Source organism: Anser anser (genome assembly GCF_964211835.1).
Source record: "Anser anser genome assembly, chromosome: 2".
Taxonomy (NCBI): Eukaryota; Metazoa; Chordata; class Aves; order Anseriformes; family Anatidae; genus Anser; species Anser anser.
Genome location: NC_139721.1, coordinates 98,811,019 through 98,838,272, shown reverse-complemented (window position 1 = coordinate 98,838,272; position 27,254 = coordinate 98,811,019). Strand labels below are relative to the sequence as shown.

Sequence of the window (27,254 nt, the reverse complement as noted above, 5' to 3'; positions counted from 1 at the left end):
TTGCTACCTACACACACTTGATTTTCATCACCCTAGAAAGGAGAGCCTAGACTCAGTTTCACAGCCTGCTTGCAGAGCTGTCTTTTGCTCTGTGGCACAGCATTTCCCCAAAGGGACCCAGGACCCTCTGAACAAACAGAGGGACAACTCCATTTTTTGCCCTGCTGAGGGCCCACCAATACACATCCCCATGTCTCCCCCTGTCCTTGGCAAGCCTGAAGAGCAGGCAAAGCATCCCACAGGCCCCGTGTGGCTTGGGCAGCTTGCAGAAGCCTAACCCAACTGATGTACTTGGCAGCTCTGCTGCAATGTTCCTTCTGGACCGGAGGCTCTTGGCACAGCCCAGCCTTTTCATCAGCTGGATTATTTTCCAGCTGCTCTCTCTACTCTCTGGCTGGCTCCTCCAGCAGCCTTCTGGCAACACACTTCCTCAGGGGACTTCTGGCCCCCCATCCCAGGCAACATCCCCCAGACGGAAGACCACTGCAATATAATACTAATATTGTCAAAGCCCAACAGCTGCACTGGGCCTACTGGGGCAGCATCATCAAATTCAAGCTTACATCTGTTGAGGTCCTGCACAATACTCATCTGAAAACAGTATTGGACAAAAGCTTTGTGACTGTTTGTTCGTTTTTTACAAGTCATGTTGCCTGTTAAAATTTCCACATGATCACTTTACTGAGCGATTTTAATCAGGAGTGTTTTCATTAACATGCTTATTGGATTAGTTTGTCTTGCGCTTAAATTGCTCATCTTATCTGTGAGGAATATAACATGCTAGACTGTATTTCCCTTAGTGTCAGAGGTAAAAGTTATTATCCTGCTTTTAATAGTTATTTTTGAACTCTTTCCATGGTACTTTATGAAAGACCTCTTCAACATAGAATAATATTGTACAACCTACCCTGCACGGTACATCTGTTTTGAGTTACTCTTCCCTTGAGACACTAAGAGTTAATATAGGATTTTGAGGACATGTAACTGAAACAGAGTGCAAGAAGTATTTCACAGTGATGATGAACACCCAAGATGAATACAGAAAGTTATGCAGGATCCTAAGCCCCACTGTTTCCCACAGGCGCAAGGACCCCACATACCTTTCTGATGCCAGGCTGTGCTGTTCTGTTTATTTGCATGGTCAGCAGCAACATGGGGGTACAGATTTCAGTCCAAAGTGTAGCAGGTGGGTGAGCGGGCAGTTATTGGGCTACCTTCTGATTCCAGCTGTTTGGAAACACCAGTTTAGAGTTTAAGTGCTGTTCAACTAGCTGTGCTGTTCTCAACCTGTATCAGGTCAGTGGTCTATTTCTCTCTCTTCTCTGGAAGCATTTGCCAGTAAAGACACAGCCATAGGTTACCACAAATTAAGATGCAAGCAAGGATCCTCTCAGTTGACTGTATGACACAAAACTTATTAACATGACTTGCCATAGTGTGCTAACTCGATTGTATTAACCTGTCCTGTGACCTCTCTAGCAAAATATTTCCAAAAGTTGGGTGAATAGTGCACAAATTGATTTAGCTTAATTCCCTTCCACTGCAGGTTAATGCAAAACACCACAAGCATTTCAAGGGGCAGGGAAAGCTCTTTTATAGTAATCTACTCTTATTAAAATAACACATTATCAAATTATTATCCTTTTTTTTTTTAATTCAAATCCTTATTGTTAAATTATCTTTTTAAAATGTGTCTTTCCCACAATGTCTCTTGTGGTGTTCTGGAGTCCTTGGAGCCACAGAAGTTGTGTAAAGTTTATTTACAAGTATTTACACACTAGCCACAATTATTAGACTAATTATCTGCCTCTGTCACTGAAAAGGGTTCCTATACACTCAGTCTGCTTTAACCACAGTCTTCCCTCAAAACCACCTTCACTGCTCTGGTTCCTATATCCAGTCACTGTGGCAAATAGCTCTAAAGCCTTATCTGGACAACATCTAGCATGGTCAGTTGATCAAACAGCATCTAGTTGGGTCCAGCTGTAGGTACCTAAGAGAAAAGAAGCCAGATCAGAGCTCCTGTTTGCAAATATTTAATCAATCTTCAATCACCACATCCTGTACTTTCCCATTAGTTAGAAAGTTTAGTTTCTTTAAACATGCACTTAAGCCTCACTCATTACTAGCTGCATGTGTTCAACTTAAACCATGTGTCTTTGATTGCTGATATTGATATTTGGCCATTTCTAGTCTCCACATCCCCAGCTCACAATACATCAGATATCTTGTGTAGATCTCTTGGTTTTCTCATAGACTACAAAATCGTGGTATTATCGTATTATCCAATGACCCAAGCTACATCCCTGTTATTGTCAAAATGCTGCTCCTGAAACTAGGTTAATTATCTCAGTTGTAGTTTTCCCAGCTAAGTTCGCTTTTTTCAAGTCATCAGAGGGTGACAAAACAATCCAAACCTTCTGCATGCTTTATGGATGAATTTACCAAAACCCTGCTGAACTTGCAATAGGGAAACAATTTAAAATTCTGAATCCTGGACTGTGTTTTCAGCTTATTTCCTTGGCCCAGGCCATGACACATAACTTCTGTAATCATGCACAAAACTCCAGCAAGCTCCATACATAAACATTCATTCTCTCTTGCATCCCATTCATCTCCCCTAGCTTTTACATGTTTGAAAGGCTGCACTTCACACTTACTCACCTTCAGCTTAGAAAAAAAATAGAAAAGAAAAGGAAAGAAGAAAAGTATAAAACAGATGAGCACTTCAGTCAAGTAATGCTGGCAGGTGCTTGAGCTTGTGCTTCTGTTTCACAGGAAAACACAATTAAATCTTATCCCTTGGCTTCTGGATCACAGTACTATAGACCCTCTTCACAATTTCACTGCAGAAAGAGCACCATGGAAAACATCAGCCATAATGTTTGTCTCTGGAAAACTATATTAAATGCAGATTCTCTTCTCTGTGTGTCTTAAGATATCCCCTCCATTATCACATGCCTGTAACGATACTCCAGTAAAAAAAGTATTTGCTTTCAAGCAGCCTGTCTGTGTGGGCTGCTAGACTACACTAAATCAGCTTTTTCAAAACGCCCAACACACACAGTGGCTTTTATCACCATTTAAATAAACTGTTTGAACCGTAGAAGCACATTTAGATTGGGAAAAAAAGTCACCTTTGCCAGTGCTGTGATAAGAAATAAACATGAGACCTCTGTAGAGCTTTCAGTTTTGTGGAGCAGCTCCCTAATCTACTTACTAGAAGTCCAGGATGAACTGGGAAAGGTTATGGGCATGTCTATGTTACCATTTTAGTTCAGATCAAGAGTTCCAAACCTCCTGATCGTCCCCACTTACTATGCTTTGCTTCACATGTTTGAGCAGTCCAGGAGAACACAAGGTAGATGTCTTTCAAATGAAATTTACCTGGAAGAAGCTTTCCACAAGTCCCTTTACAGGACACCAGTTGCTGACGGCAAGAAGCAGACTAAACTAATCCAAAGTAAATCCACCTGAAATGTGCAATCTTGGTCTTCAGCACCAACTGCTGTGCTCTACAGATCTACTCTCACTGACTGATACAGACAAACAACCCAGGTCAACCCAAATACCATCCTTCTCAGGCACCTCCTTCTATGACTTTGTTTCATCGCTGTGAAATTTCAGAAGTTTCAGAGCTGGAATTCAACTACACCTCAAAGCTATTGGATATTTCTTCAAACACAACTGTGCTTCTTGAGGCAGACAAAACTGGGCTAAAAATATTGTATGTATTTACTTACTTGCCAGAAACGTGGTGTTTCTGCGGAGGTACCATCATGCAGATTCTTCTGCAGTTTGAGCAATTCTTCTTCCATGGCTGGCTGGAAACTGGCAAGAAAAAGGAATAAACACAAAGCCAAAAAACAGAAATAATCAAGTAAATAAAACATGAATCTTTGGTTGGTATGAATCATAATATGCAATGAAGTTAGACAGGCATATGCCTGCTCTTGTTCTGGCCCCAACTGAAAAGTATATGGCCTTGAAGTGCTAAAGATCAACATGAAGTCTCCAAATGCTGAGACAGCTGTGTCCACTTTATCAGTCAATTCACATATGATGGACTACTTTGAGCACCCTTTTGGGTTGTTCTGTGTCACATTTGGATGACAAGGCTTAGGGAGATGAATGTACAGACTGGTGGATGTAACACCACAACAGGAGCACCTCTATCAGAGATGGATGTGCAGCAGTTTCTGGGGTGAAGCAGTACAACACCTGAGTAGTGTACAGCAAAAAAACAGCTGGAAGCAAGCAGTATACAGCCTGATAATGCTTTGAAGAAGGATTCAGAGAGGTGGCATTAAAAGGCACTTTTAATATCACCGATGTACCAAATTCAAAGTAAGGGCTTTTTCATTTAGGCAAGAGAATAAAAATATAGCCACACATAAGCAGCTCACCACAATTATTTCATCCTGTCCCATCACACACACGCACAGTCTATGGCTACGTGTGTCTATCCCTGCCAAGAATGGTCTCCAAGGAGAGATAACTGTGTGCTATCATCCTGAAATGCATTAATTAGATCTGGGGAAGTTATTAATAGTGGCCAACTTCTTTAGAAAATTTCAGCCTTGCTTACTGCCTGTGTATTACCCACAAACATCAATAAATCTCAAACTATTGATTGCTCTGCAAGGGTTGCTTACATTAGAGGTGCTGCCAGGGCCCTGAAGGCATGAACAGCCCTTTCAGTCTCTGGTGGCCTCTACCGAGGACAAGCTCTACCCCTGCCCATGGTTCAAATGGTTTTTATGGATGGCTTCTGGTTCCTCGCACAGCTCTCTCAGGGTTCTCCACGAGTACTGCTGCTATAAATGCACTTGTTAGGAAGCTTTTGCAAAATGACTTGCACAGCAGGGTCATGTGTTCCTCTGTGCAGCATGTGACAAGCTTTCTTAAAATACCTGGGTTAAAAATAAAGGCATGGATTTATTTACAAAACACTGAAAATGCAAATACAAATATAAGTCATATTCAAGGCACCAGGTCTAACCAAATATCATCCAGATGAAAGTAAGTATCCAAAGGACTGAAAAAATAAAAATGACTCATCTCAGAAGTTCTTGTATAAGGAGAGAAGAAAGCTTCCCACAAACTAAATTTGGATGTCAGTCCAAGAAATCTGTAGGAAAGTGAATACTTCTGTTTTCTCTGTTCAGCCTGAGCTACCTGGAAGCAGTCTAATTCTCCAAGAAGTGCTGCCAAATGTTCTCAGAGAATTGGGTCCTTTTAAAATGTCACCCTAAATACAATCCACAGCATTCAAAAATGACAGGTCATTTCTGAAAATACCATTTTTTTTTAACCTGGGAGCTTAATGATAATAACACACAGGGTATGCAAGCAAATTTACTTCCTGAATGGCAGAACCATTAATTTAGTGAAATTCTTATGAATGCCTAATCTTCCGTCAGCTAATAATGTAAGAGTGGCCACATCAGATTGTGCCGAAGGTCTACCTAGCCTCATATTCTGCTGAGAATGGCCCAAACCGGAAAAAGAAACAGGCAGAATAAGCACAGAACAATATTTAATCAACCTGCTCTTCCAACGATTTGTAGTTCCAGTACTTGGTGAGACACAGGTAGGATCACTGAATAACACTACCAGAACAGTGACCCAGTAGAGGTTGTCCATTTGTATATATTGTGAATAAAAAGAAGGTTGCCTGCCAGAATGTTGCACGCAAGATTTGCCACAAAGCAAAGCTTTCTACAAAATCTGAAGTAGGATATACTCCAAAAAAGCATATAGCCTTGGGATCAAATAATCAGGCTTGGTAAGTGGTGAAACAGATGAACATATTTTTGGGAAGCAAAGCCCAGCTAGCCTATATTTAATTTCTTCACAAAATCTATATTTATCCAATACTTTTCACAGTTCTACTGTCATAATTAGCGTTTCTAATCAGAACATATATATATATAATATATATATATTATAGGTAGGTCCTTATCAGAAGACATTACTGAACTACTGTGTATCAAAACAACTGTGGCTGGCTGAAGAAAAAAAAAAGGGGGGGGGGGACTTTTCCCCACTCCAAGTCTGTAACCTCAACCTGGAACCAGCTGAATCCCCATGGACAGCTGGGATCTGCCGCAAATGCTGTCTTTGACATGTCACTTGGCTTTCTTCTCCCAACCACCCTCCAGCTTCCCGCTCGCAGCTTTCTCCTCGCAGAATCCCAAAAGGAAATATCTATCAGTCCATTTTGAAGGCAAGAAAATAAGCTGTCCTTTGAACTGCCAGTGCTTGACAGGATTATAGTAGCTGAAAAAGAGTCTTTAAACAGAAAAAAAGAGAAACATTTCATGAAAGAGTTGTCTCCAAATTAATAATGTCTGCACTAAAAAGCACACAAGAAAGAAAGTTAGCTTAAACCAGAACTGCATCTTGAGGAAAGCGTGCCCGTCTCTGCTGTGCTCTCAGCCCTGTGCAGCTACTGTGAAGCCATTCCCAACCAGATAAGGACCAGGCAGAAGGCACATAGCTTTGCAGCAACTGGATAAAAATCTGTTGAGACTCTAAACAAATCCTAGGGAGTGAAGAGAGGACTCTACAACATGCACTCCTGGCGCTGAGGAGGAAGCATGACGGCATCGGTGTCCTCTTCCCCTTGCTGTCCCCTCAGCAATGAGCACTGATGCTCTGCATGTTCAGGAGCTGTAGGAGGTGAGATCCTCCCAAACGGCAATGCCAGCCAACGCTGCCCTTGCCATGGGACCCATCCCAGGGAATTCTTGAGCATCACCAGGGTGCCTTTCCCATCACCCCTCCTCCCCCTCTGGTAGGAGTAAGAGGACTGTGATCCAGCTTCTTCTTCCCACCCCTCCTCCCCAGGACAGCACCAGAACTTGCGCCTGTATGGCTGAAAAGCTCTGTGGCACACAAGAGCAGGCCAACCAGGAAGAAATGCAACAACCTGAGCATAGTCAATGAGAAGGAACATAACTCCTCTAGCAAACCTGCACCCAACAAGACTGAAAAGTCAGGTCAGAATTTAAACCTCTCATCTTTTCCTCCAGTATGCACAGTACCACTGATGTGTATAAAACTGAGTAGCAAAACATCAGCCAAGGTAGAATACTGTCCATATGGCATTCAGTGCATTCACATTCATATTCAAGTTCACAAACACTTCAGGATTTATGGAAGTTGAAACCACTCACTCAAGGCAGTTTCCATACCTAATCGTCATATCAATCAGTGGAATGAAGCAGTTTCTCAGGGATTACCAATTAGACTCTCCCAGTGTTTGATTCGTTATTTTTTTAACCCACCTTGAGGAGAGCACTTAAAACATATAACTTCCTTTGATACAAGCTCCACTATGAACATGACAAGAAAGTGAGAGTATTTCATCTTCCTGTACAGCGTACTTAACAGCGCAGTAAAATCTGCCAAGATTTAGTGTGCCAAATATGACATATTCTGTCTGAGAACAGAGTTGTATAAGTCTAAAAATTAGCTATGATGTTACCTTGGGCAATAATAATAACTAAGATACTTTTCAGGCAGCTATATGATTATCCAGTTTACATTCTCTTTATGCAAGGATGAATTACATTTGCAGGAGTTACATGAACAGGGGTATACAGGGAGGTGTTCAGCTTGTTTATATTCTCCATAATCACTCACTCTCCTCTCATAATCAAGTCTATAAATGTAACAAAAGGAAAGAAAGAGAATTGGTTTAGCAGTCAACTGACGATGTACTGCATTTTGGATTCATTTTCATTGGAAGCCGTGGCCATTCAGTAATGAAGCTAGATTGTACAAAATACAAATTGTTGTTGCTTCAGGCTTGTCTTCACTGTTGTATTAACACTAGAAACAATCCTGCCATTACTGCTACAGTAACTCCAACTCCTACCCATGCACAGAGATTTCAAACCTGCCTTTAAAATCTGTCTCAGAAATCACAAGATGACAGAATGATTGAGGTTGGAAGGGATTTCTGGAGGTCCACAAGGAAGACCTCCTAGAACTGCTTGTCCAGGACCATATCTAGTTTCTGAAGATCTTCAAGGAGGGAGACTGCACCATCTTCTGGGCAACCTGTGCCAGTGCTCAATCATCTACATAGTAAAGAAGTGTTTCCTCAACTAGAAGCACAGGACACTGCTTCCATTAAACTAATTCAGGAGCTGCAAATACAGTTATTCTGTCTTTCAAATATTCCTTCAAAATGTAGTCCTTCCTTCAAGTCAGAGGACCTCAAGTACAGTGATTTTAAAGCAATAGCTTAAACCATCACCTTGGTGACGTCCAACTAAATCTCATGATCATGTCCTGAGTACCACCATCAGACTAGCCCTGTTTTGCACATCTCCAAATATAGGAACTGCAACCACAGTTTACCTTGAATGAGATTTGCAACCATCAAAAAGGTTACTAATTCCTACTCCAAGATCTGGTAAATGTACCTTAGTAAAAGCAGATAACGATTTTGCATGGTATTCTTTCTGTTTTAAAAGGACATTTTGGGGGCTAATAAGCAAGATTGAAATGCAGAAATCTTTAGGCTTATAGCACTAAGGAAAGAAAACTCAATGTATGGAAATTCAGGGTCTAAACCTGCCATATTATCTCAAGCCTTTAAATATCAATCTGCCTATCTCAGCATAGGCTTTACTAATACAATAGTCATTTTTATACCCAAATGGGTATTTATAAGTCAGTGGGTAACTAAGGGATGGCACCCATAGGAATCCGTTTGAAAGAGGTGAATGTATTGTTGTCTCCTAATCTTGACTACTAGCGATGTGCTTCTGTGTGATCACATTCATACACAGGAGCAGCAGTCACTCTGCTCTTCCCTGAGTAGCTATGTCTGTTTTCCTAAACGTAGGATAAACACTCCATGTAAGATTAAAAGTGATACATGTGGATGCAAAGATAACCGTAAAGACAAAGGAAAGATTCGCATCTGCAATAGCAAGCCATGTGAACCACTGGAGGCAGGCCTGTAGGGTGGAACACTTGGTGCTGAGGACCTAATTTCCAGACTGTAATGTGTTTGTTATTATTTTCAGACTAACTCTAGTCTGGCCTCCTAGTGTGGATGGTCATTTGCAGCTGAAGTGCTGCACTCCAGCACGTCTTCCAGGTTAATTTCCTCTTAAAACAACACAGTTCATGAGCTCTGAGACCACACCACTGCACAAAACAAATCACAGCAAGTGTGGGTAACCAGGAGGTTCAGTTCAAAACTGCACTCTGGTCCAAACAAAACATTAATGTAAGCGCACCCTCAGTGATTAACTGATGCTACCAAAATGCAGTCTTACTCCATGACACACACTGCACCTGGGGAGAGAGGGTAAAGGAAAGAGAGGATGGAAAGGATGAATCCACTTAGAAGTCTGGCCAACTTTGAAATCTTTTTGCCAAGAACTGAAGAACTAATCAACTAGGTCATAATGGCACCATATATCTTTTCTTCCACTGAACTGTCCAACATTTTTTTTCTTGTCATTTATTACATTGACTATTGGTTGTGCTTTATATAGAAAATCACACCTGATTTTAAGCATTTGAAGACTGTCAGGGGCACAGCTGTGAGGGAATAAGATTACTTTCAGTAATCACACTGGAGGAAAGCGGTACATAATTCTGCACCAGAAGAGCTTTTAAGCTAAAAGATGGTATTGGAATGAGAGCAAAAGGACACAAAATGGCAATGAGTAAACAGAATCTGGAAAAACAAGAGATTTATAACCATCGGCGTGTTTGAACTGTGTAACTAGTTTCCAGCAGAACCCAGGAGACAGATTTTTCAGATGAAATTTAATCATTTTCTAGAGGAAATTGCTAGATATAGTTGCCTACAATGCTGGAATATAGCCAGAAACTTCCATAAGGACTTCATTCCATAAGGGCTACATCAAATCCCAGCATTGACAAAGGTTATGAGGATCATTCACCCCAGTGCAAAAGAAGTTAACTTTCTGCTCTCACAGGAGAAGGATGGTGGTTTTGCTTCCTGTCTGAATGAGTGGTAGGGATAGTCAGAGCAGCAATATTATAAAAAATTAAGTCTCTAGATTTCAAGAGTCATTGCCTTCCCCCTTCTTTGGCATATAGATAGATGATCACGGGGTCAACTCTAATTTTAGATATCATAGATCTCTTACCTACACAGTTTATTACTCCAACATGCCAAGCAGAAGAGATTACTGTCTTTAGGAATTATGCTACTGTCCTGTGAACCTGGAAATGCCTATCTTTATATACTTGAAACTATCACACATGTAGGGCTAGGTTTTGGACTGGCCTCTCAATAATGAGAGCATACCAGATCAGTGACCTATGACACTACCTGCACTCACAGAACATTGAAGCAATATTGTCTGAAGATTACTTCATTTCTAATGCTTTACTTGCTTTCAAATGTTGAGATTCTCATTTTTTAACTATACGTAAAACTACTAATTATAGCATATACGTGTTTGTGTATGTATAAACAATCTTTCTTTAATGATTTGTTGCAAAGTTGTTTTGGAAATGGAAAGAGATCTACCCCGTTGCTTGGAATTAAAAAGATGCACTGGACTGTTGTTATGGAAATGTTTTGCCCTTCTTGTAAATGCCAATTACATGAAAACAAAAAGCAAGCTGAAAAACTAGAAAATGATTTTCTGCATTATAATATTTCAAAAGGATATATTGGCAGTCCCTGTGAGATAACAGACAGAGCAAACCAGGAATAGCTAATTGCTAGGTTTGGTCTACAGTAAATGTCAAAAAGGAATCAAAACACAAAAGGCATCAGCTCAACCATCACAAGCTTCTACTCTTGCTATCTTCCTTTTCAAAACTGCTTCCTTTATTATTTTAGTTTAATTCAGCTATTGCATATACATGTACAGGGCACATACAGCCCTGAATTCTGTGCTTTTGTCAAAATAAACAACAAAAAAGCCAAAATATATATTAATATTATTCGTATTTTGTTTTATACAAAAAAAAGAAGTGTTTCAATAATGGGGGAAGTCTATCACCACTTTTAAAGTGCAAAATTAGCTTTAAAGAAGAATGTCATTTTGAAACACAGCATTGAAATTCTTTGATTTAAAAAGATCCACACTTCTTTTGTTTTTTTCCACCCCTTATTAGATAATACTATTCATTGGCTTCTGCAAAAATTCTTTCAGGTAGCCTGAAAGTACACTTTTAAAAAAATGAATAACTTATTTGTCCCCCAAAAATCATATTCAATATAGACACATACAGTGCTTTTCATTAACTTTCTGTGCTTTTCACTAACTGTCACAGATTGTACCATCCTTTCGGGGGCACATCTTACATCCTTGGCAACCTATTGCAACTAAATAATTAGGTACAGTGATAAAATATTTCAGTCCCTTCTCTCTGTTTTGAGGAAAAACAATTTTTAAAGTCAAAAACCTTGGAGGTGATTTCAGAGTCACATCAGAACAACATAATTCATTGAATAAATCATTACCATCATGATTATCATCTCATTCATTCTCTCTATCAACATGCTGTCTGTAACTATTTGTGTTATTATTCAGATGAATGTCGATGAGTTTGCCTTGGTTTAAGATTTCAGTACTTTCCCTTTCACCATCTCTTTCTTCTGAAAGAATTAAACCCAAACAAATGCAAAGCATTTCCTATGCATGCTCACACTTTAATCTTCTTTCAGTACAGTTTCCTTTTAACTACCTTACCTCCCCACTTCCATAACTGCTTATCACTTATGATTTGAAAAAAACACTTATGCTTTTAAGAAGCCATAGAGTTTACTGGCATCGTTATCAGCACAGCTTTCTGTCTAGCATTTGAATTTGTATTTACAGTCCAATATTTGTTCTATTCCCTGTGGCAGCAGAAATACCATATGCAAGACAGCTCCCCAAAGAGAGAAGAGGATGTGAGTACCTGTGTGTGTGTGAGTGTCAGTGTGAATGTTGAATGAACCACAAATATGAGTAAGCACAAGCAAACTTCTCACAGTCCCTTTTCATGGGGATATCCAGACCTTTCTGCCCACTTTGGCTGCTGACAAGTCTATTCCCACTGACTAGACATTCATGCTTACTACCCATACGCAGCTAAGAACATACATTTTTTGCGCACAGCTGGCCATGCTAAGTTGACTCTTTGCTAGCTTGTTGTACTAGGAGTTCTCAAAATACCTACCAGGAGAGGAGATGTTGGACTGGAGAAGAGGATTTGGGTACCTGTGGTCTTGTGCCAGGTCAGGTGCTAAGGCAGAACCCTGATTCTCCTGGTGCCAAGGCCTATGACCCATGTGTTGGGCCACATCACTCAGTGTTAACTTCAGGCCATTGGGAGATTCTTCAAATCTGAGGTCCACCTCTCCTCTGACAGTAGCATTAGAGCAGGGGGACTCTGCAATGTTCTCAAAGCGAACTCTGGTGTTTTCTTTTAAATGTTACAATATGCATTTGCTTTCCTCATCCCTCACACTTGCATAGTTGCATAACTCTAGCCCATAACTGTGACACACAATTAACCTTCAGATTAACTAGAAAATACTCTTTTTTTTTTTTTTCCCAGATTGGTTAGTCAACGTGAATGCTGTAAGTCCACTAAATGTTCAAAGGCATTCACACAATCTACAGATCATTTTAATGTCAAATCAGTTTTGTAATGCTTAAATAATGAGGCCTCGTGTTCAGTAGTGACATCGTACCAAATTTGTAAAGACTCTCCTGTGCTTAAAGCCTCATATATGTTCCTATTAGGGTTCTTTGAAATAAGGAGGCACGTAAGTCTCATTAAAGATAATTGGAGTTGAGCATATAGCTACTTTGGAAGAATCTGTTAAGGACCTACCTGTGTCTTTAAGTACCTAAATACCTTTAAAATTTGGGCTGTGGTGAACACAAGTCATTCACATCTCCTGCCAAGCATCATTTTTATTTTTAATTAAAGTGGCTCTGAAATGCCATTACTGTTGATCCCACTGGTCCTTTCAGTGACCAAGTGTCAAGAACAATAAGTTCCGAATTAGTGCTGTGAAGGTGGGATAGAGCAGCACCAAAAACCTGCCTAATGACTGCCTGCCCTGGCCCAGTGCCCTCTGGGCATGCCACAACTCGGGGAAGAAGCAGAGAGATCAGGCCATTCCCCTGCCTCATTGCTCTACCTGCTGCAGCCCTGCAATATGCTGGGGAGTCATCGGAACTGTAACCCACAGCCCAAAGTCCTCTGGCTTGCACTGGTGGTCTCTTGCTGATGTCAGAAGTGGGTGGGACAGATTGTCTGGACTCCACTGACAGTCTTGTTAATCCACCCATGTATCTAGTTATTGTCACTGACACGTAAGTTCAGTTTTTTGGATCAAATTAATGAAGGATGATTTGAGAAAGGTAGTTTACTTCTAATTTGCTTGTGCTTAATTATGCCAGGATACAGCCTTGACAAAGGAGGAGGAATTTTTTTTTCAGTGGGCAGAGTTGCATTTATTTCTAATGAACAACAGACGTCTTGCTGCAAGAAGGTTTCAATGGGGTTGTTTGTAGTGATTAAGTGTTCATAACACACTTTGTCCCCAAGGGCTACACTAATTTCTAGAGGCCGACCTTTCTAGGTTGACCCAGAAGAATGCAAATAGGACACAAGGCTTGCGTTAGCTTATTTTAAAAGACACTGAATACAAATTCATTAAGAAAAAGAATAATTGCTTGCATGATGATAATAGGCTAAACCCGTTGTTTAGGAAGGAAAGAGAAGAAAGGTTTAATCTCTCTTTAAAAAGGAGGCAAGCGTTCAATTTGCTGATGTCTGTAGATGGGAGCTACTGCTCTCAGGACATGTTGTACTGCCTTTGTACACCTCCAGCTATGCCATAATGACCTATAGACACTGTAATTTTTTAGCGAGCTGGTCTTAGAAAAAACATCTTCTTACTTTCCTGACCTGCTCTCAAAAATTTCTCCCTCTCCTCCCTGCCACTGACATCAAGAAAGCACTACCTTTTTCATAAGCAAAAAAAATCGGCACCAAAAAATTCCACGTGGTTCAAAACCTTGACAAATGTAAGAACAGTTCACACAGATGACCAAAATATTGTTATTTCAGAATAGCTACAAACTATATATTGATGTGGTGGTGTACATATCCAGGTAAAACCTTAGCTTTCTCACTGAAGAACTGATGAGGATAGTCTAGCTGGTAAAGGACCTGCTCAGTCAGCTTTGCCTAGAAGCATCTCCAGTGTTTAAGCAGCTCTACTACCCAACAACGATGATTTTCAAGAGTCCAGACTAAAAGCCCTATCTCAGCCTTTGGAAGTGGATTTACTAGTAAGTAGGTTATGATTTTTTCTCTGAATTTCCCGATTCATTTAACACACATGTAGTGAGACAGATAAATTTTAAACTAACCTGGTATCAATCCCTTCTTCCCAGTTTTCTTGCCTTTGTTTCAAATATCCTTTATTGGTTAGGTAATGAATTTTGCAGGATCTGTTTTCCATAATCAGTAAAGCATATGCCACAGTATAAACAGAAATGCAAAACAAAGCATTAATTCACCATATTCTGAAAAAAAGACATACATAAAATGAGCATACGCTTCCTTTCAAAGACTTAGCAGCTCATCTGACTACCTCTGCATGTACTTTGGATTAAAAAAAGAAAAAGAAGAAAAAAATCTACCCAAGGCATTCCAGTGCACATAGCTCACAGCCTTTAGTGGTCCAAATTCTCACATTGTAGAGAGCTGAATAAACTATCCCCGTTTTACAAAAGGGAGACCAGCATATAGAGAGATTAAGTATTTTTCTGCCACACAGAAGAAATAAGCAACATATCAGGGAACCAAATGCAGACCTTCAAAGCATCACACAACTACTCGTAATACCACGGCACACCTGATCTCCTGCTGATCTACACTTAAAAATCCCTAGTCTCTTCTAGTATGCCATAACTCTCAAGATTTCCCCTCTTTCACTGTTAACACTCCTCCTACTTCAATAGTGCCACGCATGTCCGTAGCTCTCCTACTGCTTAAGTAAATTATTCACAAAGTAATTTCTCTGATAATGGTTTGTCTTAAAATTTTTGTCTCTGAGAGTGAAACAAGTCCTTTTTTTTTTTTTCTTCCTTCACCTGATCAACTACCAACCAGGAAAGAAAACCCAAATCTTTCTCAGGACCTTCACAACTGCCATACAACTACTAGTCTCTATAGTGTCCTCTACTAGGAGAAAAAGTTTGAGCTGAAACCAAATGTTGAGATCCAAAAAGTGAGCTGCAGAAAGAAACTAGGTCCCTTCACCTCTGAGGTGGCCTGGACCCAAACCTCCATCATGAAAGCATGTGGTGAGAGTAACATTTAGCTGCCAGAGAGATGAGGGCTGAATAAGTGCTATACATGCCTTTTTTTATTATTATTATTTTAATTCCATCCCTGTTTTCCTCTCTCATAGTTCTGTGTCATCATGTGTAAGTCTGTTCATTTGACTGAACTACTTATTTTTGTGTCTTCACTGCTAAGGCCTATGCACTTCAGGATGAAGTGCATAGAACTCCAGGGTTTTGTGAAGCAGCCTATCAGCTATTGTCACCGCTTATTTTCAGTATTTTTCTTAGCCTTAAATTGCCTACTTTCTTGCAGGTATCCAACTCAGGAAATCCAGTCCTTACACTGTATTAAAGTAGCATTTTAATGCACCAATAATGCCTGAAATTGTTGTCATAGTACAGTGAAGAAAAATTCTGGAGAAGAATAAAATCTTGCCCTATGCATTTCTCATTTCTAATAGTCTGTTTTTGAAAGTACAAGCATTGTTGAACAGTATCAGATGGAAAATATAGCTGTAATAATTGAACACTAAAACCTTTTTTTACATAAGGAGAGAGCAAGGCTAACAGCACTGAGCTACCAGGATTTTTGTGATGACAGTGCTGATGAGTTTATATAAATTTCTGTTTTTATTGCACTCATGAAGATAGTGGTGTTAAGTCCAAGAGAAAACTGAACTGAAAATCATAAAAATTCCCTTGTTCTATTATTCTTGATGTAATGTTTACTTTTTCACTAATGATATCAGCTCCTTCAGTTTCAGCTAGGACAGATCTCACACAATAACCACAACCTCTGGGCTACGCTGGAGGACCGAAGGAATCAAATAGGATCACATCTCTAGTTCCCTAAGATGCTGTCCCCTGAGCAGACCAAACATTCGTCCTGCCTAGTGCTAGCCTGATACAAAGTGAAACCTCTAGACTAAGATAGTCAGACAGCTGGTTTTCACTAGAGAGAGAGAAATTTTTATAGCAAATCTTTCCATCTCTTCTAGGATGCCTTGGATCAATTTTGAAACCGCCTTTCTTGTTAGTCAAAGGAGAGAATCTTGATGAAAACTCCAAATGGACATCTAGCTAAGCTAAGGAAAATTAGTTTGTTGTAGTTGGTGGTGGTGGTGGTTTTTTTTGTTTTTTTTTTTCATTGGGTTACAGCAACTCATTCCTGCCAGGACAGCTAAGGAAAGGAATAAGTTACTGGGCACATCTTCTCAGCTGCAAGCCTAGAAAAAAATGGTACTGAAGCTACCTGCTGGAAGGAAGGCCATTCTACAGCTGGGTTACTTCCAGGTTTCCTGTTTATTCCATGGTAATATTGACAGAAAAAAAAAATAAAAAATACTGGGGTCTGCTAAAACAGAGGAGGAGAAGGTATTTCACTGTTGTCAAAGAAGAGTGTTGAAATACAGAGAAGAATCTGATGTCAGGCTATACGCAAGCAGAATTAATTAAATTTATATACCTTTTTAAACTTTAAGTCTATCTAAATATTAAATAAATGCACATTTCTGTTAACCTTTCCTTTGGCCTGCAATGATGCAGCTGCAGCTGTTTTACCAAACCAGATTATCTGCCAAAGGAAATGGACTGTGGAAACTCTCTCCTAAAAGGTAGGTTTAAAATCATGGAGAAAAAAAAAAAAAAAAAAAGACTGATGCTTAGATGAAGTCTCTGTTTAGGGTCCGCTTCCTTAGACTGAAGGGGCTACAGAGATCCAAGTGCAAAACCCAGACACTATGGGTGCCCACAAAGGCTGTCAGTGCTCCTTGCCTGCTCTGATAGCGCGATCCCTTTCTACCCATGACTACTGCAAGAGCATCAGAGAAGAGCTCTGCCAAAAACAATATGAGGTTGACTGGCTCTCTTATCTCCTCCTGTACCATTGAATTTAATCTCACATTTTGGCAAGTTAAGCATAATCCCCCTGTTTTAAGTAGGATGGATGAACTCCATTCAAGAGAACAGTATGTGAGTCTCAAACATCTCCTTTTCCCAAGTTAACTTGGTAAAACATAAAAGAGTGTAAGGTCCATTTATTCAAGTAAGAAGTGTTTCCTTGGTTATAAATGTTGCAGCTGTCTTAAGACTACCTATAAATTAACTGTTCAAAATTTGGATGACATTAATTAACCCTTCAGAAAGGAAATGTGTAATCTAATGCCACAACCATGAATGGCAAATTTCACGAAACAGCAACTTTCATAGGGCTGCAGCTGCAAACATAAAAGCACGAGTGTATGTACAACACATGCATTTTCCTACAACAAACAAACATTTGGGTTTCATATTTTAAGCCTTTGAACCTCATCAAGACAAACAAGAAGCAGAGACATCAAAACACCTTTGATAGCTCAAAGTGTTGCAGCCACTTAAACTGATTTCAAGAGCCTGTTAAATGTCTTCTGAAATTACCTAATGATATATTGCATACTTAAAAATCACAGCTGAAGATGGGTCACCTTCTTGTCCTGGTATACACGGAGCCACTGAGGGACATTGTGTTATTTCTAAAGGTCTCCATGGGCTTTTAGAAGAGCCTTGTAGCAAGCAAAGACAGGGAAGAGTAGGCCATGGGCAATGGACAGGCTTGTTCTACTGTTTTGTTTCCTTTTGGATGTTTGACGTTTCTGGACTTTTTGTCATTGGGACATTTCAGTGAAAATATCTTTGTGCCATGGTAATTTGTGAAGGGGTAAGGGCAGGGGCAAGAACTCTGCCCACGGTGATTTGGGCAAGATAAAATCAGAAGTGCTGCTAAACCCTCTTAATTATCTTTCCAGAGTCATCAAGACTTTGTCTGGCATAAAACTGCATAGAGTTCTGGAAAGTGGGAATATTTGGAAATGATAAAATCAGTGAAAATAGTGCAGCCTTCTGGTTCAAGTAATGATTTTTTTTTTTAAGAAAATTAAATAAAATTAAAAAATTAAAAATAAAATTAGGATTTTACTTCATCTGTGATTGTGATTTTCTTGTAACAACATGAATCCAGCTGCCAGAACTTTAAAACTAACATCAAGAAATACTACATCCAATACAAGAAGACTAAAGATTTAAAAAAGGGATCCAAGTCAGTTCACAACATGCTACATTGGCTGGGTTGCTGTCATAGCACTGTACATTGCCAGGGGACCCCTCTGCCTCTCAGTCCCCAACCCTGGAGAATTTTCTTGGTAAGAACGTGCCAGACAAAAATTTTCCTCAGAAGACATGTCTCTGCGGGATATTTGCAACTTTTCCAAGACCGATCCACCAGGAAAATCTGTTTAATTAAGTTTCTGTGCCAACATCTGAATTATTATCCAGTCCAGGAAGGACATTATGATTGTATTATAATGAGCTGTCAAAAAGTAGTTTTTCCTGAACTCAGAAATTTCTGGCAATTCTAGATTTTAAGCCTAATTTTACAAATCTTCAGAATGTCCGTATTTGAGTTAGACTATTCAACACAAAATCTCCACCATTGGCATTTCAAATCAATTTAATGTAAAAATTAATTAAATGTGGCACCTTTATCTTGTCATATAGAAACCAAGTCAAGGAAGGTACTTAAATCAGTATGAATACAAATCAGATTAGGACCAATCCTTGCCATTATATTATTTTTGCACTTATGCAAACTGTTGAAATTCAGCAGAGTTAAATTAGTCTACGACATAACACAATGAAGAATGAAATTGCCCTCCAGAAGCTCTGAATATAAACAGTCTGGTGTCTGCTTTCCTATTCTCTACAGGTCTGGGTCATGCCTTATCAGGGATTGTTGCCATGAATTGCTTTACTGCTAGGATTCAAGGTCCAAAGCGATAACATTGAACAGAAGCACATATTCAAATCGGGTAAAATCCACCAGGGAGTTGAGCTGTCAAGGCATGACAAGACCTACCTGTGACAAGCTAGAGGAGTCACAAACTGTGCTGACCTGCACAAGGGCCACCTCAGGCAGAAGGAGCTTGCTGAAGTTGCTGAGAGCCCACCACAGCTGCACTGCTGCCCATGTGCATGATGACATGTCTCCATCATACTCACTGGGCGGTCCTCGGGTGATTATGGCTCATGCAGATGCTAAACTGGCTAGTGCCATGTTTTCAAATGTGACTCAAAGGAAGAGGGCCTTCTTCCTGCAGTATATTTTCTTGTGAGGTAGCAAAGGTTGTTTGCTCTGTCATGACATCTGCAAAAGGCTTCTGGAGACTGAGCATGACCTTGTACATTAATGATGGTTTGTCAGAGCACTGAACTATGAACTGTAAAAACAAACACACATATGCATGCAAAACCATGCCTTGCACTTCCAGGTTTCAAAAAGACGGAGAGCATTTAATGATTAAAAGAGGAAACTTCTGAGATTAAACTTCATTTCTTGAAAGAATTACCCAAAGAAGGAAATCACAGATAATAAGTAGTGAAATGTTTCCAACTGTCCCCCTAGTCCCCATCATCCTCTCTTTGCCTAACATATAAAACTCGATATTTGCAAGCACTTCCAAGAACATGGAGCTGCACTCTTTAGGGCAGCAAACCTGGAAATATCCGCAAACACTGTTTACCTACCCACTTTCCCTTTAGTTCATTTTACTCAATTTCCTGATCGCCAAGCCCTGCTTTATTTGAGGTTTGATGCATTTCACATGCACAGAAAGTCTCACTGGAGCTGGAAGGATGTTCACTTAATTGAATCTGCCTGACAGATGTGACACAGTGAGATAATGAATACACAGTTGACAGATGTCTATGCTATGTATATACACATATTAGAAACAAGGGACACATATTCCCTGCTATGGAAAACAGAGTGAGCTGCTCATTGGAGCTGAGCTCAGAGTGGTTGCAGATCAGCTTTGTTTAGGATAATGGCATATTTTGAGCCTGTAGAGAATTTGGAGGAAGTTCCAGGCCACTGGCTGAATGAATGAATGCTGTTAGATACCCACTGTTGTTGGAAAGTGTCTTCACTTCCCACTTTGGCCTTCATATTTCCCTGGCAGTGGCTCAGGCACTCGCTGCACCCCTTCAAGACACAGCTGCTGCCCAAAGGGGAAGATGGTGCATCCCCATCACTCCTTTGTGCCTGCCCAAAGAGTCCTGTATGCTCCCCAGCCACAGCTCTACCTCTCTGCATGCCCTTCCATGGGCAAATTCAGGACTTCCCAGGGGTATGCTCAGCAACCTGATTCATCTCAATAGTCCAGAAGAAAACAACCAGGAGGAAAACAAATCAAAACAAAAAAACACATTGCCACCACTCATATCCCATCCCACACAGTCACAAGCACTAGGAACTGGAAGATATATTGGAAAATGGGAAGGTTTTTGAACATGCCATGGTCTGGCGGCAGCCAGAGATCATTTTGCCACTCTTATTCTGTGCCAGTGAGCCCCTGATGGGGTGTTCTGCAATTAACTCTGGGGGCACAGATCAGTACAAAGAGGGACTGACAGGGGTTATGATTTCGACTGACAAGCGATGTAAACCCAGTATTTAAACACCGTATTATCTTTGTGCAAATCCTAATGCTACAGGAACCAGGCTCAGGCAAGGACTGCAGATGAAGGTAGCATTTTAAAACATCACCAACAACATGGTAGGGTCCCCACTAATTTCATCCAAATTTAAATGCTTAGATGCAAACCACCAGAGTGAGTATGATTATCACAGTTCCTGGTAATGACTTCACTGCTTTATTTCTAAACAGTTGTATTTTGACTCCTGCTGTGCAAAAATTATGTCCACAGACTGGCAGTCCTTACCTCCTTTGGCTGTGCACCAGACTGGAATTTCCTATGGGACCCTTTGCAGGACTCGGAGCCTAAGCCAGCTTATTGTGCCAATGTCAAAGGCATGAGAAACTTGGAGCTTCTCCTGAAGTGCTGATTGTTCAATTTAAATTGAAAACTGGAAAGAAATTCAAAGTGAAAAAAGCCTCATTCAGGTCTGCATCTGCAGCAATCAAAGCTGGGGATTATGTGAACAGAGCCTGTGATGGGTTGGCCTCCTTTCCGTAGGCTTCATGAAGTGGATCTGACTTGATGCCATCCATGTCTCAGTGCTCCCAAGTGCTCTCAGCATCTACCAGCCTCAAGAGAATCAAAAGGTGCTTAGCACCTTGCAGGACTACAGCAGGGAACTGCCAAGGACTGCACAGCCCCCCTCCAAAAAGATATTGGAGGTAACAGGTTGCATGTTTCCTTTCATCCCAAGGTTTGCCATGGACCTTGCCCTGTAGAAAGTGTGGAAGATTCTGGGGCCATTAGCCATGTGTTTGAAAGGTCCCTGGAGGTGAAGGCAGTGAGATGTAATGCAGTCATGGAACAGCAAAGTCCTGAACTGGGACTTCAGGGACTTCTTCTGAGTCATACAACTCTACTTATGCAGGGAGGCAGCTGCATGTTCCTCAAATAAAAAATAAAAATAAAATTAAAAAAAAAAAAGGGCACATAATTTTGTAAGAATTTATAAATCTCCTTAAAATAAGCACCAAAAAAGAGCGAAAGCTAGAGAGGGATACAGCCTTACTTTCTAGATGGAAAAATAAAAAGTACTAGGCCCAAACTAGTCCTTTTTGAATTCAACACTAAGTCTGTATCTCAGCCTCCTTCACAATCCAGTCCTTCCAAACACCTGCCTGTTTTGGAAGCTGTGAATCCCAAGGAAAACCAACACTAACCAAAGGAGAGAGCTGTCACTGGGTGAGCAAGAAGTTCAGCAGGAATCCATGGACTTTACTGTCTTCCCATCTGGGCTGCAAGTGGAAGTTGGGGTCCCCATGAGAGGTACGTGAGAAAAGCAGCCTGCCCTTGATAACCCTGCCTCTACCTGGTGTACATTTCTTTTTGTTTCCTCCTTTTGCATCTGTGAGTTAGTGGGAGACATTGCTTTGTAGGTTTACTGTCTTAGAAGAGACCTCTCTATGGAACATTTCTGTGGGGCATCATGTTAGCGGGAGCTAAATTGATGGTGGACCCACACTAACTAGGCATAGAGAAGTGTACAAGTATTTCACATTGTCATAGTAGGAACAAAAGACTTAACATCAAGACAAAGTATTGAGACACCTGTATCTGTATCCACACTTACAGTCATATGCACATAGACATACATACATATTCACAGATAGACATATTTCTCTTCCAAAATGGATTAAACCCTTCATGTTTGAAAATTAAACCCCAACCTAAACATAATCTGAATAATGGATTATCAGTTATTAATGTCTTCATCTGCCAACTTTACATAATGTACTAGACCACTATGACAATTAAAAAGATACAGCTATATAAAATGAAATAGAAGCGCAAGCAAACTGACACACTTGGTTCAAATCACAAAAATGCTGAATAATACCAGCCTGGATCTGCTTATTGAATCCCTGCATAGCATCACTTTGTGTTGAAATAGCATCGCAAAGTTATTTCATGAAAGTCAAGGAGTTTCCTCATCCAACCCCAAAAGTCCAAGAGTCATGTCAGGCACTTTAACACAGCAAATACAAGCAAGGTAATAATGATAGTAAAATGCACAGACACTGACTGTGGGGTCTAAAACGTTTTTGGATGTGTTTTGAGGTGAGTAGAATGGAAAAATCTAAACTTGCACTTCATATAACTGCTTTCAAAGCTTGGCAGCATCCAGAATTAACACTCTACAAAACCGAATTTTATTAACCGTTTCTCAAGTTAAAATTTGATGGTAAAACAATATTATATGCTAAAATTCATATACCATAATAAAACCTACATGGACCTTTTCTGTTGCATTTCTACAAGGGACTTCAGTTACGTTGCCATACACAATAGTTTTTGTTTGTTTTTCTTTTCAATTGGCTAAGGATCATTAGGATTCTTTTATGAACAAAGGATTTGCACGTAACAATTCTAATTAAACGTTTGGTGAACGTGTACACTGTTAGGATAGTCAGCGAGTATTAAAAGCCCTGTAATTAGGATTTTGCAGGTGATAAACAGAGATGCCTTGGGGCTTTCTGGAAAAGTCAAATGATAGCAAAATATGGATGGATGACATTTTTTCCTCTCAGAAGTGTCCCATTTTGTCAAGAACCTGAGTCTTAAAAAGGGCGAGTCTCACTCATCTCCTGATTGAATTTGACAGGCAACAGGCAATCAAGACACCAACGCCAAGAAGAAAAGAGTGAAATTGGCAGTAGGCTGACTTCCAAAAAGTGAGATACCACCCAGAAACTGCCTGTAGTGGCTAGCTGTATATGATGAGTGGGCTTGGAGACACTCACTTCCAAAAAGCACATGTCCCCATCTGGTTCTGCACTTGCAGCACTGTAACTGCAGGTACCTTCCAGCTGTAGTTCTTGGCAACCATTCAACTTGTCAACTGGAGGCTGTGCACCTGGTGCTTGGAGATCAATTAAAAATGCCTGCATGCTGTCAACTGCCAAATTTCTGTTGTCAGTTGTGAAAAATCCATCCAAACCCATCAGATTTTTTTCCTATATAATTTTATTTTTTTTTCTTAATGTGCTACAGTAGCAGTGGGTAGGATGGAAGGAAGGAATATAGTTCAACAGCTACAACATCCTTCCTCCTCTCCCAGTGCCTGCCTCCCAAGTAGGCACAGACTTTCTACAGTTTAGGGCTTCTTATATTTCAGATGAAATAACCAATTACAGAAATCACAGATCTATGAAAGCAATAATTATTGTTACAGTTTTGCTACTCAGAGTACACGTTTATATGCACTGATCACCCACTTCATGTATAATAACATAAAACACTGAAGTAGTTCATTGAAGGATACTAGTTCTAGATGATCCAGATGCTGCAAGGCTTGCTGCTCCCACTGCCTGGGAGATGCCTGGAGCCAGCTGCCTACTTGGTCTATGCTGAATGGACTAAGGTATTTGTGGAAACACAGTGAAATTACTTGGCTTATCATCTTTGGCATGGAAACCTTTCAGCAGTCTGAGCTAGACCTTTGGCATGGTTTGACAGAGATTTTCTTTCTATGTTCCAGAACCAACAGCAGGAGGCATGAGATTTAGCAGAGATTATGGATGAGAAGGAAAGATGAAAAAGGAATTTTATACAGTGTTCTGAAAATAAAGCGAGCAGTAGGTAGAAATGGTCTTGCTATAAAAAATGTTAACAGCTCTGCTAAGCAGTATTTTCTTACCTAAAAAGATCATAGTATCTATTAATTCAGTGCATATATCCTTCTTGCCTGGATATTGTTATTGTTCCTTTCTGCTTCTCAGCTAACTTCCAAACTGTACAAACAAGAAGACATGGAAAATATGTAGAATAGCTTTCACATCATACATTATGTCAAAGAACATCAGTCAGGCATACAAGTCTAGCCAGGCATACTAGAAGTTATCACCACCTTAACTGGCAATTAATAACCATCTGCACGACACTTTCATTGTGAAGGCACTCTACAATCTATTTAATCCTCACAAATCATAGAATCAATAGGATTAGAAAAGACCTTCCAGATCACCAAGTCCAACCACTAACCTGACCTACTGAGTCTCATCACCAAACCATGACCCTTAGTGCTGTGTCCACTTATCTCTTAAATACCTCCAGGAGTGGGGACCCCACCACTTCTCTGGGCAGCCCCTTCCAAGGCCTGACTACCCTCCTGGTGAAGAAATTCTTCCTAAATACAAGGTGTCTTGTATTACATAATAAGGTGCCTTCAGAGCAGAAATAAGGTGCCAGAGAAGAAAAACAAAACAAAAAAAACAACAACAATAAAAAACATGCAACGAAAATAAAGCATATGGAAATTTCAGGAAGAACAAAGAATTCACTCAAAAGTCAGAAGGAAATCCATGCAGCATTGAAGTTAAAACCCAGTGTTTCCTACAGATAGCCTCCGTTACATTGATTTCCAAATACAAAATGCTGATATATTACAGGCAGTTGGGCTATTGAAAGTTCAGCAAAACATACATAAACTTTTACCACTACAGAATTTAAAAATACTTAAGCTGATCAGAACTTCTGAACATTTAAAATTCTTCTTTCAACAAGTCTTTCCTCCTGTTTTTCATTCATCAGCTAAAAGAAAGCAAGTATATGGTACGGTTACAAGGATACTAGAAGAGCACATGATTTACATCTCTTTTCTGCAGAAACACCAAATGGCAAAAGCAGTTAAAGACTTCACTTTCCTTCAGAATTTTTGTGTGTCGAATCACAGGCATAATCTCTATAAAGGGAAATTAAAGCATAAAAATAAAAAATCAACATTGTTCATGCAGAGAAATGCTAATGCTTCACGCTGTCAAACCAGCTGTCAGTGAATGGGACAACAAATCCCTGCAAATCTCTGGTAGCAAAACTATTCTCTGATAAACGGCAATTAACCCAATTACTGCAATATTTTTGAAGACACAATACAGCATTTTAATTATAAATTTCTCAATGGGAGGAATCAATTCCCTACAGACTCCAGTAAAGTGCAAAGAAATAAGAAATGGAGAGTTTTGTGGTTAGAAATAGCATTTATTGAAGTATTTCATAAGTTTAACAGGAGAACCTTAATGAATAATAATTTAATGAGAAAATATATTATGGCTTATTTGTGTTGCTTAATGATAGCAATAATTAAAATATTCTCTGAGATAAATGTGAATACACTTTTCATTGCTCCAACATCTTCTCATAAGAGACACTTGCCTCTTCCAAGTCAGCAAAATCCAATGAAGACTGTGGCGTTGTGCAAGGAAAACTGGCAGAATGTCAGCTCTTTCTGAATATTATGACATCAAATGTGCACTGGAGCACCCCCTGGCAACAAAGTCAACTAACACACAGCAGTCTGCATTTGTACTCCTGCCCTCTCCTACCCTCCAAAGCAACATAGCCCATACCAGACTGCCTACTGAGAGTGGCCCCTGGCCCACGCTGATTTCTGGGCCCTGCTCAGGAATTTTGGGAGAGCATTACTTGCGATAAATAACTGTCATAGACCTCCCTAAGTGTTTAACAGTACCACAATCCATTTACAGTACCCAGGAATAATCCCTGGCACCATGTACTGGTAACTGTTCTCTTGCCTGCATAATCAGTATCTGAACTACTCATTCAGCTCCTGGGAGAGATGTGATATTTATTTTAGAAGACATGACCATCAGTTTCAGATGTATTAGTATAGACTCTGCCGCAGCTTTAACTAAAGGGCTCTTTCAGTTAATTAATGTCTCCAAAAAGCATGTTCATCGTGCTGTTGAATACAGGGTAAAAAGTCATCTGCATGAATTTTATCAATATTTTATAAAATAGACTTTACCTTATTTCTTTCAGTAAGACTTGATAATATAGAGGAAGTTTTAGCCCCTCCTTAGAGCAAGTTTTCCTGATCTGCTCTATTAACGAGGAATTGGCTAAGCTGACAGCAGGTTTATGCCATGCTCTGGAGAGGGCTTCTCCCACAGCTTGATGTCCAAGTTGAGCTAAGTGTTCAGGTGGGGTTGGGTGCTATCCAACCCGTCAAAACCTTTGAAAGCCCCTGTCACAATACCGTTTACTCCTTCCTAATACAAATCTCAGATGTCAGCAGCTACAAAGCCTTGAGATAGTTGATGGCTCTCACACTAGGAAGTCTATTTCCATGTCCAGCAGGTCTTAATCCTTCTCTGATCCACATCCAATCTTCTACTAAGGGACCAAACAGCTGTGATTCCATGCAGCAGGAGACAGCAGCTCTTCACTATGGCATTTAAAAGACATGTAATGGGAACCCCAACTTCAGCTCAGAGGGGAGAGGGCAGTAAATCTGTGGCATGTCTTCACCTTCTCTGAAAGGAGATATCTCACTCCTTTAATTGCCAAAGGTCCATATTAGAATATACCATCCACTGATCTACTTAACTGTTAACATCTTTCCCTCCTCCTCAAATGGGTGCAACAGAAAACACGAGAGGTAGTGTTGTAATCTTTTCCTTTCCTTTCCTT

The 27,254-nt window shown here is 40.1% G+C and overlaps 1 protein-coding gene across 2 annotated transcripts in view; it reads right to left on the bottom strand.

The window, feature by feature from the left end:
• LOC310893328 (uncharacterized protein) overlaps nucleotides 1-27,254 on the bottom strand; it is a 93,235-nt gene that overhangs the window by 38,635 nt on the left and 27,346 nt on the right. For both annotated transcript variants that reach the window (XM_083822098.1, XM_083822097.1), the window contains exons 2-4: nucleotides 3,744-3,831; nucleotides 2,665-2,846; nucleotides 1,101-1,993 (exon numbers count right to left, since the gene is read on the bottom strand). In XM_083822098.1, coding sequence (XP_083678224.1) covers nucleotides 2,789-2,846; nucleotides 3,744-3,831 — 146 coding nt within the window. In that variant the 3' untranslated portion in view covers nucleotides 1,101-1,993; nucleotides 2,665-2,788. The remainder of the gene's footprint in view (nucleotides 1-1,100; nucleotides 1,994-2,664; nucleotides 2,847-3,743; nucleotides 3,832-27,254) is intronic.